This window comes from Nothoprocta perdicaria, unplaced genomic scaffold, assembly GCF_003342845.1.
Source record: "Nothoprocta perdicaria isolate Ctin4 unplaced genomic scaffold, notPer1 scaffold_187, whole genome shotgun sequence".
NCBI lineage: Eukaryota > Metazoa > Chordata > Aves > Tinamiformes > Tinamidae > Nothoprocta > Nothoprocta perdicaria.
In genome coordinates, this window is record NW_020455060.1 from 330,649 (window position 1) to 357,337 (window position 26,689).

The 26,689-nt window shown below is 68.3% G+C and overlaps 2 protein-coding genes across 2 annotated transcripts in view; both read right to left on the bottom strand.

The window, feature by feature from the left end:
* The window catches only part of DNAH17 (dynein axonemal heavy chain 17), a 26,716-nt gene extending 10,103 nt beyond the window's left edge, over positions 1-16,613 (bottom strand). Inside the window, exons 1-54 of the mRNA XM_026036838.1 lie at positions 16,272-16,613; positions 16,009-16,199; positions 15,749-15,950; positions 15,570-15,669; positions 15,306-15,391; positions 15,108-15,233; positions 14,728-14,883; positions 14,573-14,659; positions 14,343-14,510; positions 14,107-14,223; positions 13,649-13,917; positions 13,366-13,561; positions 13,085-13,231; positions 12,859-12,967; positions 12,673-12,776; positions 12,447-12,587; positions 12,078-12,221; positions 11,691-11,873; positions 11,356-11,610; positions 11,114-11,283; positions 10,709-10,931; positions 10,526-10,642; positions 10,369-10,455; positions 10,059-10,211; positions 9,658-9,906; positions 9,425-9,547; positions 8,925-9,272; positions 8,756-8,847; positions 8,467-8,593; positions 8,168-8,320; positions 7,758-7,883; positions 7,485-7,592; positions 7,236-7,367; positions 6,883-7,043; positions 6,646-6,802; positions 6,422-6,526; positions 6,185-6,342; positions 5,580-5,718; positions 4,889-5,116; positions 4,677-4,814; positions 4,338-4,470; positions 3,998-4,125; positions 3,771-3,919; positions 3,406-3,688; positions 3,161-3,334; positions 2,799-3,006; positions 2,559-2,724; positions 2,322-2,424; positions 2,106-2,253; positions 1,232-1,323; positions 994-1,155; positions 726-890; positions 466-657; positions 1-267 (exon numbers count right to left, since the gene is read on the bottom strand). Coding sequence (XP_025892623.1) covers positions 1-267; positions 466-657; positions 726-890; positions 994-1,155; positions 1,232-1,323; positions 2,106-2,253; positions 2,322-2,424; positions 2,559-2,724; positions 2,799-3,006; positions 3,161-3,334; positions 3,406-3,688; positions 3,771-3,919; positions 3,998-4,125; positions 4,338-4,470; positions 4,677-4,814; positions 4,889-5,116; positions 5,580-5,718; positions 6,185-6,342; positions 6,422-6,526; positions 6,646-6,802; positions 6,883-7,043; positions 7,236-7,367; positions 7,485-7,592; positions 7,758-7,883; positions 8,168-8,320; positions 8,467-8,593; positions 8,756-8,847; positions 8,925-9,272; positions 9,425-9,547; positions 9,658-9,906; positions 10,059-10,211; positions 10,369-10,455; positions 10,526-10,642; positions 10,709-10,931; positions 11,114-11,283; positions 11,356-11,610; positions 11,691-11,873; positions 12,078-12,221; positions 12,447-12,587; positions 12,673-12,776; positions 12,859-12,967; positions 13,085-13,231; positions 13,366-13,561; positions 13,649-13,917; positions 14,107-14,223; positions 14,343-14,510; positions 14,573-14,659; positions 14,728-14,883; positions 15,108-15,233; positions 15,306-15,391; positions 15,570-15,669; positions 15,749-15,950; positions 16,009-16,199; positions 16,272-16,613 — 8,787 coding nt within the window. The remainder of the gene's footprint in view (positions 268-465; positions 658-725; positions 891-993; positions 1,156-1,231; positions 1,324-2,105; positions 2,254-2,321; positions 2,425-2,558; positions 2,725-2,798; positions 3,007-3,160; positions 3,335-3,405; positions 3,689-3,770; positions 3,920-3,997; positions 4,126-4,337; positions 4,471-4,676; positions 4,815-4,888; positions 5,117-5,579; positions 5,719-6,184; positions 6,343-6,421; positions 6,527-6,645; positions 6,803-6,882; positions 7,044-7,235; positions 7,368-7,484; positions 7,593-7,757; positions 7,884-8,167; positions 8,321-8,466; positions 8,594-8,755; positions 8,848-8,924; positions 9,273-9,424; positions 9,548-9,657; positions 9,907-10,058; positions 10,212-10,368; positions 10,456-10,525; positions 10,643-10,708; positions 10,932-11,113; positions 11,284-11,355; positions 11,611-11,690; positions 11,874-12,077; positions 12,222-12,446; positions 12,588-12,672; positions 12,777-12,858; positions 12,968-13,084; positions 13,232-13,365; positions 13,562-13,648; positions 13,918-14,106; positions 14,224-14,342; positions 14,511-14,572; positions 14,660-14,727; positions 14,884-15,107; positions 15,234-15,305; positions 15,392-15,569; positions 15,670-15,748; positions 15,951-16,008; positions 16,200-16,271) is intronic.
* A 1,631-nt stretch (positions 16,614-18,244) lies between these two features.
* On the bottom strand, positions 18,245-24,098 carry CYTH1 (cytohesin 1). Its single transcript, XM_026036867.1, has 13 exons — positions 24,086-24,098; positions 23,527-23,609; positions 22,602-22,666; positions 22,077-22,143; positions 21,825-21,943; positions 21,412-21,492; positions 21,140-21,252; positions 20,926-21,074; positions 20,740-20,851; positions 18,856-18,932; positions 18,663-18,734; positions 18,399-18,553; positions 18,245-18,329 (listed from the first exon to the last, which is right to left on the bottom strand). Exons 4-13 carry the CDS (start codon positions 22,134-22,136, stop codon positions 18,251-18,253), a joined length of 1,017 nt encoding a protein of 338 aa, XP_025892652.1. The 5' UTR covers positions 22,137-22,143; positions 22,602-22,666; positions 23,527-23,609; positions 24,086-24,098; the 3' UTR covers positions 18,245-18,250.
* Positions 24,099-26,689: the final 2,591 nt, after the last annotated feature.

The following is a 26,689-nucleotide window of genomic DNA, read 5'->3' on the forward strand; positions in this document are numbered from 1 at the left end:
CTTCAGCTGCCGTCTGACTTTTTCAATAAAGAGCTTCCAGCAGTTTTCCCGAGAGTCTTGCAATCCAAGGAACTTCACTTGCGGCCTCATGGAATTCATGATGTTTTCCAGGTCGTCGTCCTGGAAGAGCCCCGGGATCTCTCCGGAGGCCAGGAAGTCGTTGATGAGGACGAGGAAGGGCTCCTCGGCCACCTGCGAGTCGGTCATCAGGAAGACGGTGGGGATGTTCTTCACGGCGGCCTTGATGTACTGGGAGGCCAGGTCCATCTGGGCAGGAAGAAACCCCAGGCCCCGTCTCAGCGGGCACCGCGGCTCCGGCAGCGGGGAGGGCCCGGACCGGCCGCTCCGGCTCTTTGCCGGGTGGTGCCGCACGAGACAGGGGCAAAACTGCCCGCGGAGACGCTGGTGCTGCCACCGGCACCGGCTGTTCCGGCCTGTCCCCTGCCGGAGAGACCCTGCTCCCACCTTGAGGTCGGGGATGCCGTATCCCTTCTTCAGCGTGATCTGGAACACATCCAGGGCGCTGATGTAGGCTGCCAGCCGCGACAGACTCTGCTTCCCGCTGCCGCCCACTCCCACCAGCAGCGCGTTGCCGCGCGGCGACTCCAGGATGCGGCTGATGCGGCAGATGTGGGACACGGCGTCCTCAAAGAGCACCTGGGGGAGGCGGGAGGGTGGGCCCTGCGCCGCGCGCGGCGCCGCGGGACCCGACCCTCGGGGCTCACCAGGTTCATCACAGCGTTGACCTCGTTGTAGCTGTCCAGGGCCTCCACCAGCAGCTTGTTCAGCGAGGGCCAGTTGGGCACTGGCAGGTACTTGGGCTCCCCGATGCCCTGGGCAAAGTGGCAGTAGATGTTGGGCTTGGCGAATATCTGGTCTTCCCTGAAGTCCTGGGGGAGGCCAAGAGAGCGGCTGTGGTGACCGCCAGCACCGCGTGCCCCGAAACGCGGCCTCCCGCCCCAAAACGCGCTCTGCTTTCCCAGCGCCGCTTACGTCGAAGAACTTCTTGCAGGTGGCGGTGAGGAGGCGGCTGAAGGTCTCCTGGTCCTTCTCGTCGACCAGCTTGTCCCCGTACACCCGGCTGGCCTCATGCAGCCAGAGTCGCACCAGGTCGAGGGGCGCGCGGAGGCACTCGGGGCTGGAGAACAGCAGCCCCTGGCACACACGGCAGCCTGTGCTTTACACAGGGCTCCAGGGGCTCCCCGTGGGCAAGGCCCCTCTTTCCCGGTACCTGGAAGATGTTGGAGAGGTCGCGGAGGTTGAAGATGTAGTGGAACTTGATGGCGGTGGGCAGGAAGGTGGAGGTGACCTTCTGGTGCAGGGCTGCGTGCAGGAGCCGGGCTGAGCGGCAGGACGGAGCGGAGCCGCTGTGCTCGGCACCCGCCCTGCCCACCCCGATAGACACTCCTCCCTGGCCTTCAGCTGCAGCCCCGGGTGCCGTGTTGCAGCCCAGGGGGTGTCCGCACAGCGCGAGCCCCCGGGTGCCGCGTGGAGCTGGGTGCCTCGCTCGGCACCATGTGGAGCTGGGTGCCCCTCTCGGCACTGCGCGGAGCTGGGTACCTCATTTGGCACCATGTGGAGCTGGGTGCCCCTCTCGGCACTGCGCGGAGCTGGGTACCTCATTTGGCACCATGTGGAGCTGGGTGCCCCTCTCGGCACTGCGCGGAGCTGGGTACCTCATTTGGCACCATGTGGAGCTGGGTGCCCCTCTCGGCACTGCGCGGAGCTGGGTACCTCATTTGGCACCATGTGGAGCTGGGTGCCCCTCTCGGCACTGCGTGGAGCTGGGTACCTCATTTGGCACCATGCGGAGCTGGGTGCCCCACTCAGCACTCCACGAAGCCGGGTACCTTGTCTGGCACCGCGCAGAGCTGGGTGCCCCTCTCGGCACCGTGCGGACCTGGGTACCTCACTCAGCACTGTGTGGAGCTGGGTGCCCCACTAAGCACCCTGCTGAGCCGGGTGCCTCGCTCGGTGCCGCGTGGAGCTGGGTACCTCGCTCGGCACCCCACAGAGCTGGCTGCCCCTCTTGGCACCGCGCGGAGTCGGGTGCCTTGCTCGGCACCGTGCTGCCCGGCCCACCCGCTGCCCGCCCCGGTGCTCACCCAGGGCGGCCGTCACCAGCTGCGGCTGCAGCTTCTGCACGGCCTGCGGCATCCTGCGCTGCGCCAGGTGCTGTGCCAGGATGGCGCTGTAGATGGTCAGCAGGGCCTCCTGGCCGGGGAAGCTCACGGCGAAGACGCAGAAGTGCCGCTGCGGGAGCAGCGCCGCTCAGGGCCGGGCCGGGGCCGCCGGCACGCGGCGTCCGGCCCCTCGCCCACCTGCAGCCGCGAGTCGATGGTGAAGGAGCCGGCGGTGGGGTTCATGCAGGCCACGTACTGGCAGTTGTGGATGTCCTTCAGCGTCAGCTTGTTCCTGTCGTACCTGTGCACGCAGGGACGGGCCGTGCGCGGTGCCGGGGCCCCAGATGGGCTCTGATGTGCCCGGAGCGGGACCCGGCCCTGCTGCGTGAGCCGAGCTGGTGTCTGGGGACAGTGCCACCGCCACCGCGCGCCTACCAGTGCCCGTGGTCCATGTGCTGCCGGATGAGCGTGTGCGGGGCCACGGTGCCGTACTTGTCCACCTCCGGCATGTTCATGTCATCGATGAAGTAGATGAGGCGCCGCGTGCCGGGGGGGCCGTAGTTCCTGCCCGACTTCTTCTCCAGCGGCTTCTCCAGGATGGCTGTGGCGGAGGGGAGCGCTGGGGCCGGGACAGCGCCGCGAGGCCGGGGCGCCGCCGGCCCCGCTGGCCCTTACCCTGCAGCATGGCCGACGTGGTGTAGAAGTTGAAGGGCACCGACTGCACCAGGTAGTCGTCTGTGCTCAGCGCCTCCAGCTTGTCCCCCATCATGACCGACTTGCCCGTGCCCGCGTTCCCCACCAGCATCACCGGCCACTGCTTCTCCATGAGCAGGTCCATGAAGTAGCGGATGCGCACGGTCTCGGTCGTGTGCACCATGGAGGCCTGCGGGACATTTTTGGGTCAAAGCCGATGGGAGGCATCCCCCAGGGCCGCACATCTCACCGTGTCGGCCTGGCCCTGCCCTCAGCTGCCTGGGGAAGAACAGGTGTTAATGGGCAAACTGAAAAAGGGAAATAAAGACAGTCCCAGGACATACCTGTAAAGGCACCTCTGGGTCCAGTTCAAATTTGGGCACCTTTTCCGTCCAGAGCATGAATTTCTTTGTCTCGGGGTCGATGTAGTAGTCGAAGATGGTCCCTTGGGAAGGGAACTTGATGGTCTTGAACTCGTTGACCCACCACTTGCTGAACTCCACGCGATAGTCCACGAGCTGGAGGGGACGGAGGCGGCAGCGTGGGCAGGGGCCGGGCGGCGGGAGCGCGGCCGCCCGCGGGGACCCACCTGGTCCTGGAACATGGCCCCGCCGAAGGCCCAGGCGCAGGCGAAGACGAAGTAGAGCTCGTAGAGCTCGCGCGGGGAGTCGGGCGGCGCGTGCTGCGGTGTCAGCAGGCACTCCAGCAGGTACAGCGTGGTCTGGATCACCGTGATCTCGGGCACCGGCGTGATCTTCTTGAAGCCGAACTTGAGCTTCTCCAGGCACGTGGGCAGGTACTTATCGAAGAGGATCATCAGGTTGGCCTTCTCCGACTGCACCGTCCGCTTCTCGATCCAGCTGGTGACCACACTGCCGGGGGCAGCGGGCTCCGGGTGAGCCGGCTGCTCCGGTCCCAGCTCCGGCTCTGATCCCGGTCCCGGCGAGGACTCACGGGTTCCAGCCCAGGTCGGCGGGGTTGATGTAGAGGATGCCGGCACGGGACACGGTGGCCGGCGTGGCGGTGCGCAGGTGGCTGATCTCGAAGAGCAGCCGCATGGTGGGGTTCAGGGGGATGCGCTCGTTGCTGGCCAAGGTGAGGACCTGCGGCAGGGGACGTGGCACGCGGCGCGCTGCAGCCTCGCGCCTGCCCCGGCCCGTCCGTGCGGGGACGGCACCCACCTTGTTGTCATCCATGACCGTGTTCAGGGACTCGATCCACATGGGGTCAATGTCTCCGTCGAGGATGATCCACTTGGGCCCCTTGTGGGTGATGTTGGCCAGGTCGCGCATGGTGGTGGAGAAGAGACCTGCCCCGCGCAGACATGTGTGGCTTTTCCTGCCGTGCCCTGCCCCTCCGCCGATGCCCCCAGCACCTCTGTCCCCCCGCGCTCTTGCACCGCCCCATGCAGGGCTCTGCTCTGCCCCGAAGGGCAGGATCTGCACAAAGGCCTTTCGCGAGGCCGTTCGCTCACTCGCCGGCCGAGCTGCTGCTGGCTGTGCCCGGTGCCCGGCATCTCACCGTCCTTCCACTCGCGGGTCGATGGGTGGATGATCCCAAAGAGCTCGTCGCAGGTCACGGCTTTGGGGTCCAGGTCCACAGCCACCGGCTTGCGCTTCATGATCTGGTAGGTCTTGTGGAGGGATTTCAGCACCTGTGGGACGGTGCCACTCAGTCCCGCTCCCTTTGTGGGAGATGGGAGACCGGAGGTGCTGCCGGCTGCTGCCCGGCTCCCGAGTGCACGGTGAGCCTGGGAGCCCTGTGCCAGCGCCACCGGTGTCACCCGCTCTGCTCCTCGCCCATGGGGACATCACCCATCCCACGGGGCAGCACTGGCCACCCCACGCCTGCCAGTCCTACCTGTGACTTGCCGCAGCCAGCGTTGCCGATGACAAACACCGAGTGCCTGACCTGCAGCAGCTCCTCGAGCTGCACCACCTTCAGCACGAAGCTCTCCTCCGCCTGCAGCTTCAGCTCCAGCATGGACTGCTTGATGAGCTGCGGGCCGGGCGGGCGCTGAGCGGCGCTGCGGCCGGCGCTGCCGCGGGGCTGCCGCCCATCCGCGCTCCCACCTTCTCGAAGTTGAGGTCCCGCTTCCGAGGAACGTCCAGGGCCGGGAAGAGGTCTCCGATGAGCCCCATGAACACGGGCAGGTCGTCCGTCACGATCTTGGGGATGTTGAAGTCTCGCAGAGCTCTCATGAGGACCTGGTCCTCCGCGCGGCCGGGGTCGCCCCTCTTCAAGGAGCCGGCGACCACCAGCACGGACTTGATGGCCCGCAGCCCCCAGTCGTAGTGGTCCTGTCATGGGGCAGCAGAACATCAGCCTAGCAGCTTGGTGGGAGAGCAGAGCTTTAAGCGAAAGTCCGGAAGGATCCCCCTGTATCGCCCCAAGGCCGGGCTCGCTGCAGCCCCGCAGGCTCATCTTGGAGTGAGCTTATTTACAGGACGAGCCCCGTTCAGCCAGGACACGAACGGGTGCCTGTCTGGTTGCCAGGGAAGCACATTTTTATTTGCTTGTAAATCACTTATGCTGAGATGAACAACATCTGGATGCTCTCATCCTAATGGGCTGTGTTCTGTTCTATTTTTGCATGCCTTCGTGGCTTTCCGAAGGCAGAAATTTGCCATATGATGCACCAGCGTGGAGGTGGAAGGGAGCCAGCACGCTACCACCAGCTGGGAGGTTTTTTAAGCCTCTACTGAGTTCTGAATTCAGATTAACTCCTTCATCTTAAATAACCACAGAGTCGTGCTAAATTACCTGTTTGGACAGTAGCTCTTTGCACAGCGTGTACAGAGTAATAAACTTCCTTGCCAGAAGCTTAGCATCAATAAAACCTTCCGCAACAAGCATGATTTCACAGATAAGCTCGAAGTCCGGGACGACCATGGCACAGGGCCTGGGGAGAGCGGCGGGGTCAGCAGTGCCCGTGCACAGCAGCGCGTCCCCGCGCCCTCCCGCAGCCGCGCCAAAGCTGCCTGCGCTTTTCCATGCACATCCTGCAGTCTGCTCTTAGCACGAGCCTGGGGTCTCGTGGTGTCCTGCACGGAGCAACCTCCAGCTCCAATTGGGAGCATCAGAGCCACAGCAGGTCACTCAGGGCCTTTTCCAGCTTTTCCCTCCTCTCCTGCAAGGAGGACCTGGCTCGGACCTCCCTGCCAGCCCCCCTGGGCCGCCTGGGCGTCCTGGTGTCCAGGTAGAACAAGCTCCGCCGGCTCGGTGGTCCCAGGGCTGTGAGCCCCTCGTGCCCAGTCCTTCTTGCCCCGGTGCCGCACACCCCTCGGCATGAGCAGAGGGCGGTCGCGGGAGGTGGCACATGGGTGCAAAGGTAGCTGGCTGAGTGGGGACCCCTCTGCCCACGGTACCTGAACAGAGCTTTCAAATTCTCCGGCAGTTCCGTCCGTCCCGCGTAGCCGGGATTCATGGTGATGAAGAGCCCGACGGACGGGATCAGAGCGATCATCTCCCCCAGGAAGTTGAACTTCTTCTTCTTGGCGCGGATGGCATCCTGGACACACTTCACCTGCAGCGGCGTTGGGGGGATGGTCCCGGCATCGTGCACGGCTGCACGCCACTCGCCGAGCAGCGGCGCCCGACCCCACCTGCACGGCGATGACGGAGAGCACCTCCACCGCGATGCGGTTGAACTCGTCGAAGCAGCCCCAGGCGCCCGTCTGCGCCAGCCCCTTGTAGATGTTGCCGCAGGACTGCGGGGACGACGCGTTAGAGCATTGGGAGGGCTGCGCTCTTGGAAGCTGCTCCCAGGCTTTTCCCGCAGGGAGCGGAGACGTGCACGGGGCAGCGGTGCCGCCGTCCCACGCTATACCTTGTAGTCCATCTGCTCGGAGCAGTTGAAGACGTAAACCATCATGCCCACGGCGCGGCCCAGGTCCTTGGTGGTCTCGGTCTTGCCGGTGCCGGCGGGCCCGGCGGGGGCGCCCCCCATGATGAGGTGCAGGGACTGGGTCAGGGTGATGTAGCACCTGGGGCGGCGCGGGCGGCTCAGCGGGCGCCGGTGCCGGCGCGGCGGCGGCTGCGCGGGCGGGCGGGCGCGCGGCCCTACCGGTCGGTGAGCGGCGTGATGACCAGGCGCGGCGTGTTGCCCAGGTACTCGTACGAGTACTGCAGCTGCGCGTCGCAGATGTTGGCGTAGCAGTGCCGCTGCTCCTCGTCCCAGCGGTGCCGCAGCTGCGACTGCCACGTGAAGGCCTGCGCGCTCTCCACCTGCGGGCGCCCCGCGGGTTGCTCCTGGGTGCCACCACCCCTGCTGCCGCCTCCCGCTGCGCCCCTATGCGTGCCCGTCAGCGCGGTCACTCCTGAGCCCCAGGTACTTCCAAAACAATAAAGTCACAGGAGAAACTTTGCTCGGAAATGCTGAGCAGCAAAGCAATGGAAATCAGACCTTGTAACTCCCACCTTTGCAAGAATCATTTTGGCCACAACGTCCCTGGCATGAACGTCTATGGTGCAGATTGTCATGATCTTCATTCTGTCCCCTGCACTCAGGTTTCCAAGGAGCAGTGAGATCAGCGCGTTCAGCTGGTTGATCTGTATGAGGAAAGGATTAAAACAGAAAATTGCTCTGCGCTTTGCCAAGCTTGCCATGAACCCCAAACCGAGCCTGAGAGCAGAAGGTGGCTGCGAGTCAGGACGCGGGATGCAAACCTGCTTCTTGTTGTAATCTTTAATGGCATTTTCATATCCTTCCTCCAGCCTTGCAAAGGCAATGCCGACTTCGGTGGTCCACCAGATCTGGGTGCACGTCAGCGCTATCTGCAAGGCAGCATGCGGAGAGATGGGGCTCCCCGGGGCTGCCGGTGCTCCGTGCCCTCGGTGCAGGCACCAGCCAGGGCTTTGCAGGGGTCGTTCAGGCCCCGAGCAGCAATGCGCAGCCGCGGCCCCGCCGCGTGCGGCCAGCTCAGGGAGCCCTGTCCCCACCTGCGCCGGGTAGTCGAACACCCACTGCTCGCGCGGCTTCTCCTCGTAGGTGACCACGGCCTCGGGGATGAGGTGCCGCAGCGTGGAGCACATCCTCTCCAGCACGCGGTTCAGCCACACCTCCACCTGGGGGAGGCGCACAGATTCCTGCTCTGCCGCGGCTCCCTGTGCCCTGGCGTTGCCCCCGGCTAACCAGGACCTGCTCTATAGACCTCAGTGCTCGGCCTTGCCCCTGCAGCCTGCGGCCGTGGTCTGAGGGCGGACGAACAGGGGAGGCCCTGGCTGCAGCTGCCGGCGGCTGCGGGGCCGGGCAGGTTTGGTGTCGCTCTCGTGCGGCTGCGACGGAGATCCCGGGCCTCGTGGCTGCATTTCTCAGGCTGCGGCCAGGAGAGGTGTCTCCGGGCTCTCACCTGGCCGGACAGGTCGCACTCCTTGTCCAGGTCCACGTACTCCTCCTCCTTGCTGAACATGCCCAGGCCGATCTTGAGGGGCTTGTTGTCCGGACCCATGCGGAACTTGAGTTTAGCGAGGCTGTCAAACAGCTTGGACAGGTGCCGGGACACCTGGAACAGACGTGACAGGAGCTGCTGTGCCAGCACGGGGAGGGCTCCGCGTGTCGGCAACAAAAACGCCGCGTGTTTTACACCAGCGCCGTGGGGTGGCGCGGAGCCGCAGAGGATCTGCCCCTGCTCCTCGCAGCCCGGGGTACCTCGGTGGGCTCGTTTCCGTTAGATAAAATGTCCAGCAGGTCTGCAGAAGAAACAAAGTAGAATCTGGGGAAAGCCAAGCGTTTCGTCTCTAGGTATTCAGCCAGAGCCTTCTCGCACAGCGCCAATCTAGGAGAAAACAGAAGAAAAGCTGCAGTTTAAAAATATCATTATGTTTTACTGCTTGCAAAGTGGTCATCACCTTGAGCAGGATGTCACTTCGGCTGCTAGGGAAATTAAGCTCTTCTTTTGGCAGTGGAAGTTGCTTCATGGGGATTACTTGAACCTCACCTTTTCTGCAAGGCTTCTAACTTGTCATAGAGTCCGGGCTTATTTGTTGCCTCGATTACATTGGGGGTTTTCACTGCGTCTGCCATTAGTTCCTGCAGGAGGAGAAGCAATTCAGCAAACAAACCCCAGCAGGGCGACCCGGGCAGTGCGGGACCGGCAGGCTACTCGCCTTGAAATCCTTATCAATGGAGTCAAAACGCTTGGAGTCTTCCGGCAGCTGATTGCGGATGTCTTCGGAGCCAATGAAGATGCTCTCGAGGTGACTCCACGTTCTCTGCACCTCAAACCAGATGCTTATGACGGAGTCGGTGGTAGAGAGCTTCTGCTGCCAGCTGGACACCTCCTGGAGGAAGAAGGCCAAGTACTTGGACGTCATGAGGTTCTGCAGCTGCACCTGGTTGTCCTCCAGCGTCTCGATGAGCGCCTCGTCCGACTTGAGGAGCATGGTGCCCGTCCTGGCGTGGGGCTCGTGCTCGAACTGCATCGCCGACCAGGTGACGTCCAGAGCCTTCAGCACCTGCGGGCAGAGCGCGAGCCAGAGCGAGTCATCGGAGGGGACGGTCCTGCTGCAGGAGCAGGGCAGCGAGAGGCGGCGGGGCGCGGAGAACGGGGCTGAGCCGCGGCGTGAAGCGAAGTGAAGCGAAGCAAAGTGAGCCGTGTCGGCCCTACCTTCTCCATGCCCGACTCCTTGACGGCTTTGTCCACGATGCCGCGGACCTCGTCCTCAAACTTGTGCAGGTTGAGCTGCAGCAGCTCTGCGAGCGTCGTGTCCTCGGACATGGTGAAGTTCACCTGTGGTGGTGGTGGTGGTCAGCGGTGCCGCCCCGGGGGATGCGCCCGCTGCCGGGAGACGGACACGTCCCGTTCCGTCCCCTCGGGGCTCCTGGCTCCGACCAGGGCACCTTGGCTGCCTGCATGAGCTCGTGCCAGTGCCGGTCCCGGATGGCCGGGTTCTGCAGCTCGTTCACCGCCCGCAGGGATGTGATCATGTTCTTCACGCTGTTGTCCAGCCCGCTGAACGCATCCCAGCTTCTCATCTCCTTGTCCAAGCTGCGAATGTCCTTAGCAAACTTCTTAGAGTCGATATCCATCTGCTCCACGTTGATGTCCTTCCACCTGGTGGTCTTCCAGTCATCAATGCTGGTGTTGACCTGAATGTGGGGTACCTTTGCTTAGGTCCTGAGTTCACCAGGAGGTACCAGCACCAAGCAGAGGGCTGCCACACCAGGCACACGTGTGCTCCCCGCTGGCGCCTGGTCCAGAGCTCACCTGACGGTCCTGCCTGTGCCCACGTGCCACCTACCAGGACGATCATGTCCCAGAGCTCCTTGAGCAGCCGCACTTCCTTGTGACAGGCCTTGAGCTGCTTGTAGTCGGGGACAGACACCTCGAAGAGCCCGGCCGACGTGGACAGCGCTGCCATGTCGCTCTCCAGGGCCGCGATCCTCTTCTGCTGCTGCATGGGAAGAAGAGGCAGCGCAAAGGTTCGGAAGCACGTCCCAGTGCGCTGCCGGGAACTGCGAGCGGGAGGGTGCTGCTGTCCCCGGCAGGCCCTGGGCAAGGGGCCGGCCCCTGTGGCAGGGCCAGGTGCCCCAGACACGTGTGCACGTTACCTTGTTGAGGGACTTGTAGGGGTCGGGGTCGCTGTAGGAGAAGGGGGCGCATTCCCGGAACTTCTCACGGAATTCTTGCTGCCGGACCTGCGAGGGGCCGCGCGCTGTGGCGGGGCAGGGCGGCAGCGCGTGCCCCCCAGCCCGCGCGCGGCCTCACCTCAAACTGCTGGCACTTCCTGCGCAGGATGTTGACCTCGTTGGCCTGCAGCGGCGCCACGTTCTGCTTCACCTGGAAGGAGAGCTTCTTGGTGTTGTTCCACTGCTCGGGCAGGTCCTGCGGGGACACGGCACTCAGCACCGGGCACGGCGCCCGGCGCGCGCCCGGCCCGGCGCCACGCACGTGCAGCTGCTGGTGGATCTCCTCGGGCATCTCCTCGCCGTAGGTCTTCAGCAGCGCGATCGTTTCCTTCAGCGGCTCGAACATGCCATCCGTAGCCGCCTGCCTGTCCTTCACCCGCATCAGGTGGCCCATCACCTCCACCAGCCCGTCGTAGTCGCCCTCTTTGAGGGGTTTCATCAGGCCGGCGTTGGCTTCTTTCATGAAGTTCTCCAGCTCCTGCAGGCTGGAAGATGGAGATGGGGGATGTTGTGTGAGCGGACAGTGGCCACCGCCGTCCTTGCAGATGGCAGTGCACACCTGGGCATCCCCGCAGGGTGCCGGGCACCTTCTCCCGGCTCCAGGAAGGTGCCAAGGACCGAGACGGGCTGCTCCTTCCCCACGCTGGGTCCCTGGCGGGTCACCTACCTGGTGGTGACGTGGTCGCTGAGGTGCTGCTTGAAGAGCAGGCTCCAGCGCTTGACGATGTTGAGCAGCGCCTGCTTGAAGGGGCGGCAGTCGCCCTGCAGCCAGCCGCCGAAGACGCGGCAGTTCTCGAACCGCGACACCTCCTCGTAGAGCTTCTCGTAGGAGTCGATCTGTGGTGCGCGCCGGTGAGGCCGGCTCGGTGCCGTCGCCGTGCCCGTCCCCGCGCGCCCGCGCCGCCGCACCTGCTGCTGGAAGTGCGCGAGCGTGGGCGGCGTGCGCGGCAGGAACTCCTCGGCGTGCGCCTCCAGCTCGTCGGGCGTCAGCGCGCGCCCGAACGCCAGGAAGCGCTGCAGGAACTCCTGGGGGTCGTCCAGCCACAGGTAGGAGTAGCTCTCGAAGGAGGCCTCGTGCTCGCTCGCCCGCTTCGTGGCGCTCACCACCAGCGCCACCACCTCCTCCCGCATCTCGCTCAGGTCTGCCATGTCCTCCAGGTCGGTCTGCGGGACGGGCGCGCTTGGGGACGGGGACGGGCGCGCGTGGCCCCCATCCCGCCGCCCCGCGCAGGACCGGGGCCCACCTGGTAGTTGAGCTTGCCCTGCACCAGGCGTGGGATGAACTTGGCCGAGGCATAGATGTCCTTGAGCAGCCCGTCCACCAGCTCGAAGAAGCTGTTGTCCTCGGCCGCATCCATGGGCGGCCGGTGCCGCACGCGGTCCTCGTAGAGCTCCATGTGTGCCTCGAACAGCGGGGCCACGCTGGCCTGCAACACCTCATACGTTCCCCCTCGTGCCTGCCCGTTCCCGTTCCCATCCCCATGCCCATCCCCATGCCTATCCCCGTGCCCATCCCTGTCCCGGCAGGTCCTCCCGGGCATGGCGCGGGCCAGCCGGAGCGCAGGAACCCCACTGCCGGCACATCCCCATAAGAGGCTAGGAGCCAAAGCCAAAGCTGAACCTCAACGTACATCTGGGACCATGTTGCTGAGCAGGAACTGTAACGATTTCTGAATGAGCTTGAAGAACCCGTCCAGTATTATCTCGTCTATGTATTCCACGTAGTTCAGCCACTTCTCCGATGATGTATCGGCCTTAAATAGGTCAGCATTTTCCTGCAAGCAGAAAGAAGTATGCGAGTATTTATCAATAAATATGTCTTGATAAGGCAGTGGGTTCCACGGTCCATGTGACGCATCCCATGGTTATTGCAGTTGTGCCTCACAGAGCCCGGTGGGCACCCCCCGGCCCAACGCAAAGCATGTATGAATTGTGCTAATTTTGTTAATTTTTAATCCCCCTTGAGAGGATCCCCTGCAGAGCACTGGGGTGCTCCTCACCATCACCATGTTCTGGATCTTCACACCCACGTCCCTGATGGCCGCGTAGCGCTTGTTTAAGTGGTTGGCTTTCCCGTCCAGGTCCAGCAGCGCCGTCTCCTTGTTGTCCTTCCTTTCAAACAAGGGGCTGGCCGAGCACTCCTGCAAGGAGACAACGATGCTGTAACTCCTGCAAGGAAGCCGGCCGAGAGCAGCGCGGTTAGAGGCCCCAGCAGGTGTTTGTCACCTCCATGAGGTGAGTGATGTTTTCCACGTTTAGCTTTGCTCTCTGGATTCTGGTCTCCAAGTTGGACACGACGTCTCTCATCTCCTGGATGTACTCCATGACACCTGCGGGGACGGCGCGGGCAGCGTTCCCGCAGGCGCCGCGGAGCCGCCCCGGCCGCGGAGCCACCCCGGCCGCGCCGCCCACCCGCGTGGTTCCAGAAGAGGCTCTGCTCGGCCTGCTGCAGCTGCCCGTCGATGCCCTGCAGCTCCCCGGTGACCAGCGGCAGCTCCACCGACAGCACCGTCAGCCGGATCTGCGGAGCCGAGGCCGCCGTTGGTCCCGCGGCGCACGGACGGCTCCGCGCCCGGCTCCGCTGCCCGCAGCCGCTGCACAGAGCCGGGAGCCCGGCTGCCCAGCGGGTAGAGCTTGCCTTGTTGTACCAGGTGACGATGAGGTCCAGGTTGTCCACGAACTTCCTGAACATCTCGTTCTGCGCAAAGAGACTCTCAGCGCTGGCCGGAATGTCCTTCTGCTGCTGGAAGGTCAGGTACTTGACTTCCCGGAGGACTGCGACGAGCTGCAAGACACCGTGGCTGCTTAGTGCAGGCAGACACGTCCTGCACGGAGGGACGGGCATCGCCCCACGCGCAGCGCCGGAGCTGGGCCCGGGCAGCGGCCACCATGGACCCGGCCTCATCCAGGAGCACCAACCTCCCTGCTGAAGTTGACGCTGATGAGCGACGAGTCGGGGTCTCTGAGGATCAGGGGCTGCTCCAGGTTGAACTGGCAGTCCTGGTCCACCCTGCTGATCCACTCGGCGTAGGTCTTCTCCCGGTAGCCTCGCAGCAGCTCGATCATCTCCTCGTACTTGCCGGACACCAGCTGAGCCTCCGCACTGGCCATGACGCTGCCCGGGCCCCGGGAGAGAAGCCCGTGAGCCGGGAGGGACCCGCCTTGGGCAGGTGGGCGCAGGGCCGCGCTGAGCCCGGCTTACGGGTGGTCGATGGCCCACAGGTCCTTCCTGGGCCCCTCCAGCCGCTCCTGCAGCTCCAGCGCCCACTTGAGCTGCCCGGCCACGGGCGGCATGTTCTTGTTGATGGGCGGGATGCCGCCCGTGGCCGTGGCGGCTGCCACCTGCGCGTCGTACATGAGCTTGGCGTTGTCCAGCTCCGTGTTGAACATCTCCAGCAGCGCTGAGTAGTAGGGGGAAACCTGCGCCTTGATCAGAGGTCGCTCCAACAGCGAGGAGAACATGTGCACCAGCTAAGGGAGGGAGGGAAGGAAGAAAGGGTCAATGTGGCATCCACGTGCCCCGCTAGAGCCGGTGGGTGCTGCAGATGGCCGTTCCCAAGCGTGAGGGCTGGGAACTTGCTTGGGAGTCAAAGTCATTGAGCAGTAACCCTTAGGGATGTCCCAAGCCTGGGGGACGCGTGGCCCCGCGAGGCTGCCTACCTTGACAGCAGAGGCCATGCTGTTGCAGTCATCAAACCCTTGGCAGAAGATGGTCGTCAGGCGCCGGTCCAAGTCCTGGATTTTGGTCTGGAACTCGGCAAAGTCTTTATTCAGTTGCTGTCAAGCAGAACCAAGCGATTTAAGCAGCGGCAGCGGCGCGTTTGCCCCCACGTCCCCCCTCGTTTGCCCCGGGGGCTCTGCGCTGCCCGGGCCAGCGCTGCCGCGGTGCCGCTCACCTCCTCGGCAGGGTCCAGCGGGTCGTACTTGCAGTCAGCGAAGCCCCTCACGAGCTCGGCCACCTCCTCGTACATCTGGAAGACCTGGCTGCCGAAGATGTTGCCCCGCACGCCGCCCAGCTCCACCTTCTCCAGCTTGAGGAACTCGATGGCCGTCTCGTAGAGCTCCTGCGGGCGCGGGCAGCGTCAGCGGCACCCCGCAAGCCCCGCGGCGCCCGGCGCCCACTCACCTCGATGGTCCGCAGGCGCCGCAGGAACGAGTCCATCCTCCGGAAGGCCAGGGCGGGCGGGAAGTCCCAGCACTGCGGCTCCTGCCCCTCCTGGCGGCAGCGGCGCCGTGAGCACGCGCAGGGGCCGCCGGCCGCGCACCCGCGCCGCTGCCTACCGCGAAGAAGGCCGGCATGAGCTCGGCGCGGCAGGCGTCGTACGAGCGCAGCAGCCGCTGCACCGTGGCTACGCTCAGCCGGACGCTGCCCAGCGTCTCCTCGATCTCGCCCTGCAGGCCCTTCAGCACCTCCTCGGGGCTCAGGAAGTTGCGGGTCTGGAAGAGACCGGGGGCCCTTGCGGCGCTGCCGGCCGCGCCTGCGCTCGGGGGCTTCCCAGGCCCCCTGCCCTCGCTTTGCTGGCCCCTCGGTTCGGGGGCTGCCTCTCGCTCATCCCGGTTCTCCCACCCGACCCGCGTCCCCTGCAGCCCCGACAGCGGCTCCCGCCAGCAGCGCCGGGAGCAGGAGCCGCGCGCGGGCGCTGCGCCCTGCCGGGCGGTACCATCTCGATGAGCAGGTTGCAGATCTCGCGCAGGATGACGATGACCCTGGCGGGCGAGTTGTAGTGGCGGGAGCGAGCCCACACGAGCCCCAGCGTGAAGAGCACCCGGTCGATGCAGGGCTGCAGCTGCGGAGCAGAGCGGTCAGCGCCGCGGTGGCCGCGGGGCGGCGGAGGCTGCGGCGGCGCCGCCGGCCCTACCTGGCTGTACTCGGTCTGCTCCATGTCCTCGAGCAGCAGCTGCAGCGGGCGCAGGTGCAGGCAGATGTCGCGGGCTTCCTCCAGGCCTGCGGCAGAGCGGCCTGAGCGCGGAGCCCGGCACCCGCCGGCCATGCAGGGCCCGGCACCCACCATTCACAAGCAGCCCGGCACGGGCAGCCCGGCACCCACCGGACATGGGCAGCCTGGCACCCACCGGCCGTGTGAAGCCCAGCACCCACTGGGTGTGCGGGGCCCGGCACCCACCGGCCGCCACGTCGCTGAACACGCTCTGCAGCGCCGGCCAGTAGCAGCTCTGGGCGTCGCGCAGGATGTCGGCGATGGCGGAGACGCGCGGCGAGAGCAGCTGTGGGGCGCGGGGTGAGCGCGGGGTGAGCGCGGGGCGCTCGGGGCGCTCCGTGCGCGGGGCCGGCGCCGCGCGGCACCTGCTCGTTGATGCACTGCAGGTTGTCCAGGCGCCGCTGCCAGAAGTCGAACTCGGCGCGGGGCAGCGGGTGCAGCCCCTCGAGCAGCGGCTGCGCCGAGTCCTTGCTGAGCACGTCGCCCACCTGGTGCGCCCAGTCGATGATGATGGTCTCCACGGCGTGCAGCAGCGAGCTGTCGGTGGCCAGGCTGCGGGGCACCCGCGTCAGCGGCACCGCAGGGACAGGGGGTGGCCGCCCACAGCACCCGCGGCTCCCACCTGTCCAGCACGGTGCTGGAGCCCGCCAGGCTGTCCAGCTGCTCCGGCAGCGGCAGCAGCGGCTTCCCCTGGATCTTGCCGCCCATGACGAACATGTCGTTCTTGAGGCGGTGTGCGTGGCGCACCACGTCGTCCACCACCACGCGCGGCCAGCCCGCCACGTTGCCCTCGCTCAGGAAGAGCGGGTAGAGCACCTGCGGGCGGCGGGGAGGGAGAAAGGGCTGCTGCGCCGCGCGGCGCCGGGCGCGGGCTCCCGCCGGACCCACCTCCTCCACCACGGCGATGAGCTGCTCCACGGGCGCGGGGCTGATGTCGCCCACCAGCAGCCCGGCCTCGTAGTTGTCGCGCGTGATGTTCTCGCGCTTCCTCTTGACGAAGTAGACGCCCTTGCCCTTGAGCGCGGCGGGGAAGCACACGCAGGGCTGCAGCTGCCCTGTGGGGCCCAGCGCCAGCACCAGCTCGGCCGCCTCCGCCTTCTCGAAGAACTCGGTGAGCGCGGCCGCTGCCTCCTCGCTGCCCACGAACTTGGGCCACTTGTCGGGCTTGAGCCGCAGCAGCGGCGTCGCGAAGCTCTCCATGAAGTCGTGCCGCTTGTCGGGCGCCGCCATCGCGCCCCGGGGCGCCCGCGCTGCCCGCGGGGAGGCCAGAGGCTCCGCTCAGCCGGGCACGGCCGGAGCCGCCCGTCCCCCATGCCCAGGAGCTGCAGCTGTGCGGGAGCTGCTGGAGGAGCCTCACAGCCCCCCAGCCCCAGCCCCACAGCCCCCAGCCCACCCCATTGCTCCCTGCGCCTTCCCCACAGACCCCAACCCCATCTCCACCCCCAGCTCCTCCCCACCCTGCCCCATCACCCCAATCCTGGTCCCAAGGGGCACCGGCTGCTTGCGGCAGCACAACCGCCTCCGTACAACTGCCCACATACAACCGCCTACGTACAACCGCCCGCGTACAGCTGCCTGCGTACAACGTACAACCGCCTGCGCACCACAGCAGCCACCAACTGCCCCGGAACTGCTGTAACGGCCGCGGAACCCAGTGCAACCGCCACGGAACAGGGTGTAACCGCCGCGGAACCCAGTGCAACCGCCACGGAACCCGCTGCAACGGCCGGGGGGGGGGCAGAGCCGCAGCCCCCTGCCCAGGACCCATTCCCTGCTGGGCTCCGCTGCCCTTTCCGCCCAGGGCCGGCTCCGGTTCCCGCTCCCATTCCCGCCCCGCGGCGCAGGGACCAGGCGAGCGGCCGAGCGCAGGTTCCTCTTTATTCGCTGCAGATCCTCAGTACTAGTTTACAAGGCCGTGGCAAAAACAAAACAGAACAAAACAAACCCCGACTGCGAATAACCCCCGTGCTGCCCCCTCCCTGCCGCCCGGGGGCCTCTGCGCCAAGGCGCGCCATACAAAATAATCTAAAAGGAGAAAACTATACAGAAATATTTACACCTCTGATAAATAGACTAATACTGACGGGGAGCCGCTGCGGGGCTGGCGCGGCGGGAGCAGGAGCGGGAGCGGGGCAGGGCGGGCAGGGCTTGGCACAGGCGGCTCCGGGCAGGGCTCGGCCGCGGGCTCTGTCCTTGGGAAGCGCGAGCCCGGGCCGGGCGCTCCTTTGGGAAGTGTGTGTCCAGGCCGGGAGCTCCTCAGGAAGTGCCTGCCCACGGCCAGTCTCTCCTCGGGAAGTGCGTGCCCGGGGCCGGTAGCTCCTTGGGAAGCGCGTGCCAAGGTCGGCTGCTCCATTAGGAAGCGCACGCCGGGTGCGGGTGCTCCATCGGGAAACACGTGCCAAGGTCAGGTGCTCCACTGGGAAGCGTGCACCAGGGCCAGGTGCTCCGTTAGGAAGCGCACGCCGGGACCGAGTGCTCGGGTGCCGCTCGTGTGGTCCCCGGTGCTCATGTGGCCGGGGGCCTGGGACAGACCTGGCCCTCTACAACGAGGGCCTGGAACGGGACCCGCGCAGGACCCGCCTGTCACCCCGACACCGCTGGCTCCCGGTCCCCCAAGTGCTTGGGGAGCCCTGGGGCGCTCCCGCCTCCCTGCCCGGCCCCGGCGCTGCCCGCGGGGCCCAGCGGAGCGGGCGCCGGTGCCTGGGTCGCTGCTGTGCAGCGGGATCCCGCACGGCTGCAGCCCCAGGGACGTGTCCTGGGGGGCTGGACCCACCGGCCCCGGGGAAAGAGGCTGCGAAGCTGAAGCTGGGCCCCGTGCGCGGCGGGCCGGGCTGCAGCGGGAGCCGGCGGCAGCATGGCCGGGGCTGCTAGTGCCTCTTGGTGGAGGAGACCTTCTTCTTGCGGGCAGCCAGCATCTCGTAGAAGGGGTCCCTGCTGATGGCCGCCCTGCAGAGCGCAGCCCCGTGAGCCCCCGCCTGCCGCTGCCCCCCCGGGTCCCCAGCGGGTGCCACTCACTTGATGCACTTGATCCACTCCTCCTTCTCCTCGGGGGTGGGCGCCGAGATGCGGTACACGGTGTGGTTGCCCTCCACCACACGCCCATCCGCCTCCGTCTTGCAGGCCTTGATCACCTGGTCCTTGTTGTCGGGGATGTAGAGCTCAAAGCAGTTCTGCACAGAAGGGGTGGTCAGAGGGGGCTGCCCGGTGGGGTGACCCCCCGGGGCTCCCCGCTTCTGCCCCCCAGCGCCACGAGCCCCCCGGCCGCGTCGCAGCTCCCACCGGCTTCTTGGAGTCCTCCACCTCGCGGATGCTGAGGTTCTCCAGCGGGATGATGCCCCGGGGCTCCTTGTCCTGGCGACGAAGCAGGGCAGGGGGCTTCACTGCGAGGCCCTCTCCCCACACGGTCCCCACGCTGCGTGCCCCGCACCCCTGGGTGCCCCGCGCCTGGGATGCCGCCCGCGGCGGTGCTCACCGTTGTGTACTCGAAGTAGTAGAGGCAGTTGTCAGTGAGGATGAACCAGCGCCGCTTCCACGTCTTCACCCGGCCGCCTGCGGGCAGAGGGGGCGGTTGGCGCGGGCGGGCGCGGGCTCGTGCGGGCCGCGGCCGAGCGGCTCCCGCCACCGGACACGCGGGACACGGAAGCGCCGCGGCGGCAGCAGCAGCGCAGGCAGCACAAACCACGGCAGGGCACGAGCGAGAGCGCAAAGCGGACGGATGAGGGTGATGGCGGCGGCGCCACGAGCCCCCGGGGGCTGCGGCCGCGCGGGACGGCGACGCGGGCGCCACGAAGCGCCGCAGCTCCCACCCCGCGGCGGCCGCGGGCGGCTCTGCCGGCCTCGGTGCCACCGGCCGGAGACCCCGCGGGCCCAGCCGGGCGCAGCACGAGCAGAGCCCCCCAAGAGCCCCCTCAAGAGCCCCGCGTCCCGCACCGCGAAGGGCTCTGCTCCTTTCCGAGCCGTCCCAGCCGCCCCGCGGCGCCGGCCCACGCTGCTCCGCTCTGACCCACTCCATCCTGCTGCGTCCCATCCCGCTCTATCCTATCCCACTCCATCCCGCTCTGTCCGTGCCCCTCCTGCTCGGTCCCATCCGTCCCCTCCCTCCCTGCTCTGTCCCCTCATCCAGGCGGTGGCAGCAGGGCAGGGAGGTGGCGCCGGGGGTCCCTGGGGCCAGCAGAGCCCCATGGGCTGCCCCGGCGCGCGGCCACCGCCCTGCCCGCAGCCGGGCAGCGCTGCGAGGGGCACCCAGCGCCGCCCCTCTGCGCGCAGGGACCTCCTGTGTCCCCCAGAGCCGCACGATCCCACGGGCGCCCCTGGCCGAGACCGCGCGGAGTCGGTGCCGGCGGGACGCGGAGCGGCGGCCGGAGCGGGGCGGGTGGTGGTTGTTAGCAGCGGCAGCGATGGGGCTCAACGGCAGCGATTAAAACGGAAAGGAAAGAAATGAACCAAGCGCCAGCGGCGGCAGCGGCGGGTGCAGAGCGGGACAGGGGTACGTACCTCCTGGAGTTGGGGGAAGGAAAGGAAGAGCCAAAATCATGGAAACATACAAATGAGGGAGAAAAGAAAATTAAAAAAAAAAAAAAAAGGGAAAAAAGGAACCCCCAGAGATCCCCCCGCCCCGTGGAGCTGTGTGGGGCAGTGGGCACCAAGCCTGGCCCGGGGAGCCCCAATGCTCCCCGTGGAGCTGCAGCTGCCCTGTCCATCCGAGCAGCCCGTGGAGCCGGGCCCGGAGACGCCCGCCCGGCGCGGGGAGCGGGAGAGGACAGAGAGGACAGGGCTGGGGTCTCGCGGTGCCACCCTGCGGCGGGCGCTGCTCTGCTCCAGCCCGTCCACGACGGGCGACAGAGCGGGACCGGCCCCAGTAAGAGGATGGACTCTGGGGGCAGCCCCCGGCGCCAGGTCCTGCTCCGGCTCCCGCCTCCCCCTTTCCTCACCCTGCCCATGTGGAAAGGTCCCCAGCACAGGGAGCAGGCGCGGAGCGTGGGGCAGGCTTGGCGTGCAGCGGGGATGCCATGCACGCTGCCTGCTTGGAGCCAGGATGTGCAGGTGATGCCAGGGAGGGAGGCAGGCTCCGCGCTGCGGCGCGGCCCAGGCGCGAGGAGGGCTCCGTGCCGGGCCCGGGGTGCCACAGAGCCGGGCCTGTCACAGAGCTGGGCCTGCTACCGGGCCCAGGGCAGCCGCTGGGTGCACGGACGCATTCCTGGGAGCCCAGCACGCAGCACAGCCCCTGCTCTCTGCACTCAGATGCCAGGTCCCTGGCACCAAGTCCTGCCTCCGGACACATGGCCCGACTCCAGACGTGGGGACAGGCTGCCCTGCCGGCTCCGGCCATGGGGACAGGCTGCCCTGCGCCACTCACCCAGCTTCAGCAGCCAGCCCTCGCGGTCGGGGTTGAAGAAGGTGTGCGTGAGGTCGTTGCCGTCATCCTCAGGGATTTTGAAGGGTTCGTTCTTGATGCTCTCGTAGAGATTCTGACAGAGACGCGGGGCGTCACCCGTGTCCCCGCCAGAGGCCGGCTCTGCCCCGGCCCTGCCGTGTCCCTCACCCTGAGCAGCTCCTCGGGCAGGTCCCCGCCGTCGTTGATGCCGCGGTTCATGGCAATGAAGCGCTCGGCCGTGGGCTTGTCCTTGACGTTGGGGTTGTGCAGGCTGGTGTTGAGCATGATGATGGCAAAGGAGAGCACGTAGCAGGTGTCTGCGGACAGGGCGGCAGTGAGCGGCGGAGCCGGCCGTGCGCGAGGCGCCGCGGGCGCTGCTCACCAGTGCACTGGAAGACGCCCGGGTTGCACTGGCAGTAGCGCTGGGCGAAGGCCTCCATCATGCGGTCGATCTTCTGCGCCTCCCCGGGCAGGCGGAAGCTCCACAGGAACTGCCTGCGCAGAGAGCGGCCGCGCTGCTGCGGGTCCCGCGCGCCCGGCCCCGCACGCACCCTGCGCCCGCCGCGCTCACCGCAGCGCCCGCCCCGCTCACCGCAGCGCCCGGCCCCGCGCCCACCCCGCCGGCCCCGTGCACCCCGTGCCCGCCCCGCTCACCGCAGCGCCTGCACCAGGTTGAGGTCGGTGAACTCGTGCAGCTCCACGAACGCGTGCAGAACCTGGATGTTGAACTCGTCCCTGCAGGAACAAGGGCCGGGCGCCGTGAGTGCCGAGCTGCACAAGGGCCCTTCTCCCCCGTCCCGCCACGGGCTCTGCTCCTCTGCGGTGCAGACCCCGGGGCTGCAGCCTGGCCTGGGCTGCTCTGCACAGTGGCCTCCTGCAAGCACGCACGGCAGCTCAAAGAACCCATCCAGGCCCTCGGCAAGGGACGGACACGGAAACCTTGTGCCCGGCAGAACCTGGGTTGCGGTAGGGAGCCCTGGTGTCCCCCGTGCCCGCCGAGCTCGAGCGGCCACCGCGTCGCAGCCACCGTGGGCCCCGGTCTCCTTCGGGAGCACGGCCCCGCGTACCTCTCGCCCAGGTAGTCCCCGATGGCTGTCTTGTTGAGGCCCTCGCCCTTGTAGAGGAACTGAGCGATGTCCTCGCACGTGTTCTTCAGCAGGTCGTTCTCGATGAGGAACTGGATTCCCTGCAGCAGTGGCACCAAGAGGGGCTTGTGAGCCCACCGGCTGCCAGGCGCCCGGGCACAAGGCAGCAGAGCCCCCAGCCCCACAGGGCCCCATGCGCAGCCCCCTGCCCGTGCCCTGCTTGCCCAGCGCTACCTTCTTGGGATCCATGTTGAACTTCTTCCTGCCCATCGCCACCTGCTTGTTCCTCTGCATGTTCTTCCTGCAAGGCAGGAAGCCGCTCTGGGTGCCAGGGCACGGGCCGGAGGCAGCCGCTCGGCTCCCCTTGGGCAGATGCTCCCTGCACGTGGAGCTGCTCCGAGCACCCCGTCACCTGCCCCAGAGCGGGCGCAGCGGGAGGCCGGGCTGAGCGCCGCTGTGCCCAGCTGCGGAGAGCAGAGCATGCACACAGGGCTGCACAAACGTCCCCGGGGCCACCGCGGCGCCGCTGCCTCCATGGCCCAGCGGGGCCGGAGCGGGAGTGGCTGGAAAGGAGGCCGGGAGCCCCATCGGCCCCTAATCCTGCGCTGGCAGCGCCGGCCCCGGCCCAGAACAACAAAGTCGGGCAGCGTCTGCGGCCGGACGGGCCGGGCCTCGGGACAGCAGAGCCCTGGAGCAGCAGCTCAGGCTGGGAGCCCCTCACGGCGCCCGGATCCAAGGGCCAGCTCCCGCGGCACTCACCGCTCCTCCGTGGACCCCAGGTTCTCGATCTCATTCGTCACCTCCGCTATCTCATCCTTGAGCCGCTGCGGGAGGAGATGGGGCTGAGGCAGAGGCGCCTCCGTCCCCGGCGAGTGCCCGGCCACGCACGGGGCCCGCGGGCTCCCTTCCCATCCCTTCCCTCCTCTTCCCATCCCTTCCCGTCCCATTCCGCCCCATCCCTCCCGCACCATCAGCCCTGTGGCTGGGCACCCTGCGGGCCAGGACACGGGGCCATCCCCACGAAGCGGCGCCCGGGCACCAGCTCTGCCCGGCGCTAATCCCCCTGCGGCAGCACCGTGCAGGAAGGAAGAGATTCGGAGGTTAACGAAATTACCTCCTAATCCCCTGAGACCGTGCAGAGCATATGGCGGTAATTAGCGTCTGCCGCCTTAATCACAGGCCCTGCTGACGGCTCCCGTGACGCGAGTGTCCCCGAGGGGCGCCGGCCCCCGGGCGCTGCCCGTGGCTGGGCCTGGCCCGGGATGGGGCTGCAGGGCGCGGAAGGGCCCAGGGAGAAGCTGCTGTCCTCACACCCTGCCATCGTGTAACGGCCCCACGGGGACCTCCCGGGCCTGCCCCGGCCCTGCCGCAGAGCCCCACGGCCACTAGGGAGCAGGGCACAGAGCCAGGCTCCCGCAGCCGCTGCGGTGCCCAGCCGGGGCCCCTCGGGCAGGCTGAGCCCGGGGCCGCTCTGCAGGGCGGCAGGGAGCTCCGTGCCCAGCCCCGCACCTCCCCACGCCGCGCGGGGCCGACGAGGGACCCAGGGCCCAGCACGGGCGAAGCCAGCGTCGCGGCTCCAGGCTCCAGTCAGGCAAAGGGGCTCCCGGCCAGCCCTGCCTGCGTGCGTCCTGCAGCAGAGCCCCAGGCGGCTCGCAGCCCGTCCCGGCCGCGCACGGGCCCCTACCTGTATGTCGGCCAGCAGCTCCTGCTTGCGGCGGCGGATGTTCTCCAGCTCCTGGCACTCCTCGGGGGTCAGGTCGCTGGGCACTGCGGGCAGGGGGTCAGTACGGGCCGCCTGCAGCCCCCGTGCGCGCCCAGCGGCTGCCAACGATGCCCTGCGGCCCCGCACGGCAGCCCAGGGGTGTCGAGGGCCCCCGCGGCACGCGAGGAACGCGAGAGCCACGCGCATTCCTGCCCGGCTCGGAGCCTGCGCCGGGGCCAGCCCTGCGAGCGCGGCGCGGTCGTGGGCGGCCCCGCGACAAGGGCCCTTTGTGCCACTGCCCGCGCACAGCGGCAGCCCCCCAGCATCCGGGCGGGAAGCAGCCGGGGCTGCACGGAGCCTGGGCAGGAGCCGGGACAGGAGCAGGACCCTGAGCACGACCCCAAGAAGGGGCACAAGGTGGGCCACAAGAAGGACCCAAGCAGGACCTCGAGCAGGACCCCACGGCGCCAGCGTGAGTGGCCCCGCGCGCCGGGCTGGCCCCTCCGCTCGTCCCGCTGGACACCGTCGGGCTCCAACTCACCCGGCTGCTGCCCCTGGGCACGTTCCCGCGGGAAGGCGGCAGCGCCGGCCCCGCTTTGGGCTCCGTGCATCCAGCCGCGCCACGTCCCTCCGGCCCGGCCGCGCTCCCGCTGCCGCGTCCCCTTTGCCGGGGTCACCCCGTTCCCCGCGGCACCGCGCAGCGCCCCGATCTCACACGAGGGGCCCCGCGGCGCCCAGCCCTGAAGTTCCCTGGACGGGAGAGTGGCGGCCGAGGGCTGCGGCGGGGGGCAGAGCCCCGCGGGGGGAGCCGGGGGACGCGGCCGCCCGCGCCGGCCTCGTGACCGGCCGCGCCGCGTCAGCAGCGCCGGGAGGAACAGAAACCCCCGACGCAGGGGTTTGCGCGGCGCCACGGGGGCTCCGCACGGCGCCACGGGGGCTCTGCACGGCGCCGTGCAGGGCTGAGCACGGCGCCTCGCAGCGCTTCCCGCTGCGCCATGCAGGGCTCCTTAGCGTGACGCAGGGCTCCTCGCAGCGCCGCAGCGCTATGCACGGCACCGAGCAGCGCTTCCCGCAGCGTCATCCCAGGGACGGAGGCGCCGGCTGTCCCCCCCAGCTTGTCCCCCGCCACCAGCCGGGCCGTGTCCCCAGGCTGTGACACCGTCCAGTGCATGGCCCTGCACGTGCAGCAGCGCCGGGGACACGCGGCAGAGCCGGCCCGGCCACGACATCCCCCAGCAGCAGTGCCACGAGCTACGTGCAGACCTGGTGCCACGAGCTACACGCGGCCCCGGTGCTGGATCCCCCCACGCAGCCCCAAGCGCTGTCCCGCAGGGCCCTGCACCCCGGCCCGGCCCCGCTGCCACAGGGGCTGGCAGGGACGCGGGGGCTGCGAGGGCCGGGCGGCCCAGGGGTGCTGCAGGACGCAGCCCCACGGCTGACGCAGCCAAATCGAATGGAGACGGGACCAGCGCCGCTGACGCCCCCCACCCGAAGGGGTCCCGCGCGTGGGGGTCCCAGGAGCACCGCGCGCAGCCCTCGCCGGTGCCGAGGAGGGGCCCGGGCGCTTCCTGCGCCCGTCCTGTGCCGCCACATCCTGTTTTCGCTGCGCTCAGCACATCCTGCCTTGCGTCAGCACCGGTCTCGGTGCCGCGGGACAGGGCCTGCGGCTCCGCAGGCCCGGCCGGGTCTCCCCTGGGGCCCAGACTGCAGCCCCGTGCACCCCCAGCCCCATAGCCGGTGCCGCGGCCGACACAGCCCCCGAAAGCCAGACCACAAGGCCCCGGCAGCCCCGCGTTCCCGGCTGCCCCTGCCCGGTGCCGCTCGCCCGGCAGCCGTGACAGGAGGCCGCGCGGCGCTGCGGCCGCCCCACACGTCCCCGGCGCCTACCTGCGGCGGCGGCCGCCGAGGGGCACAGGAAGGCCTGGAGGCTGGAGGCGCAGAGCTCGCTCACGGTGCCCATGGCGCGGCCGGGCGCGGGGACGGCGGAGGCGCCGCGGGGAGACACCGGGAGCCTCCGCGCGCCCGAGCCCACGCGCCAATCCCGGCCAATCCCGGCTCCTTCCCGGCACAGCGACACGCGCGGCGCTCCCGGCACTGCCCGGCCGGCCCGGAGCCGCGGGGAGGACAGAGAGTTTGGGAAGTTCCCGCGGCACCGGCCCCCCTGGCCTGGCGGGTATTTTTAGAGCGGTTTTATCCCCGCATTAGCGCTAAGCAGGGAGCGAGGCGCCGTCGCGTAGCAACGGGCGCTGCGGGAAGGCCGGGCGCAGGGAGCGGGATGGGACGGGAACGGGGCTGGGAACGGGGCTGGGGTGGCTCCGTGCTGCCCCGCCGCAGAGGCGGCAGCCGCGGCGCCCACGCGGTGCCGAACCGGCCGGGCCGGCCCTGCCCGCAGCAGCCGCGGGGCTTGTCGGGGCAGGCGGCGGCGCCGGCACCGCCTGGGAGGCTCCGCACGGAGGCGGCGGAGGCCGAGGGTGACGGCGGTGGTGGCCGCGCGACCTCCAGGTTGGTGTCGCTTTCCCGTGACTCCTGTCCGGGCCACAGGGCCCTGGGGCTGCGCCGGGGTCACCGGGCCCTTCCCGGGGCAGCCACGGGCTCCCCCAGCGCCTGGGAACACCCCCAGTGTGGGCTGCTGGCCCGCCAGCCCCCGGGAAAGCCACAATCCCGGGATCCTGCCCGCGAGCCGCCTTCCTGCTCCGGCCACCCGGAGCCCGAGACACGGGCTCTGAGCGGCGCCCGCTCCAGCACCGGCCGGCCCTGGCTGCAGACACCTCCGAAAAGCCCCTGTCCCGTCCTGGGGGCCGGGTGCCCGGCGCGGGGAGGCGGGGAATCCCTGCCCTCCCACCCGCGGGATCCTCTTATCCCGGCCTCCCTGGCAGCCTCCCCGGCAGCCTCGGTGCCTCGCAGGGCGCTGCGCTCCCTGGCCAGACAGGGAGGCCCCGGCACAAGCTGCTTTGCGGGAAGCTGCATGAGCCCCGCTTAGAGAAATCCCTTAATCCGCGGCGCCGCGGGAGCGCTAATCCCGGAGCGGCCGGATCAGCCGCCCCGCCGCCCCCCGCGCCCGGGACGGCACCAGCCTGCGGCCCCGGGCGATCCGCGGCCCGGGCGCCCCGTGCACGAGCGGCGCTGGCGGAGCCGGCCCCGCGGC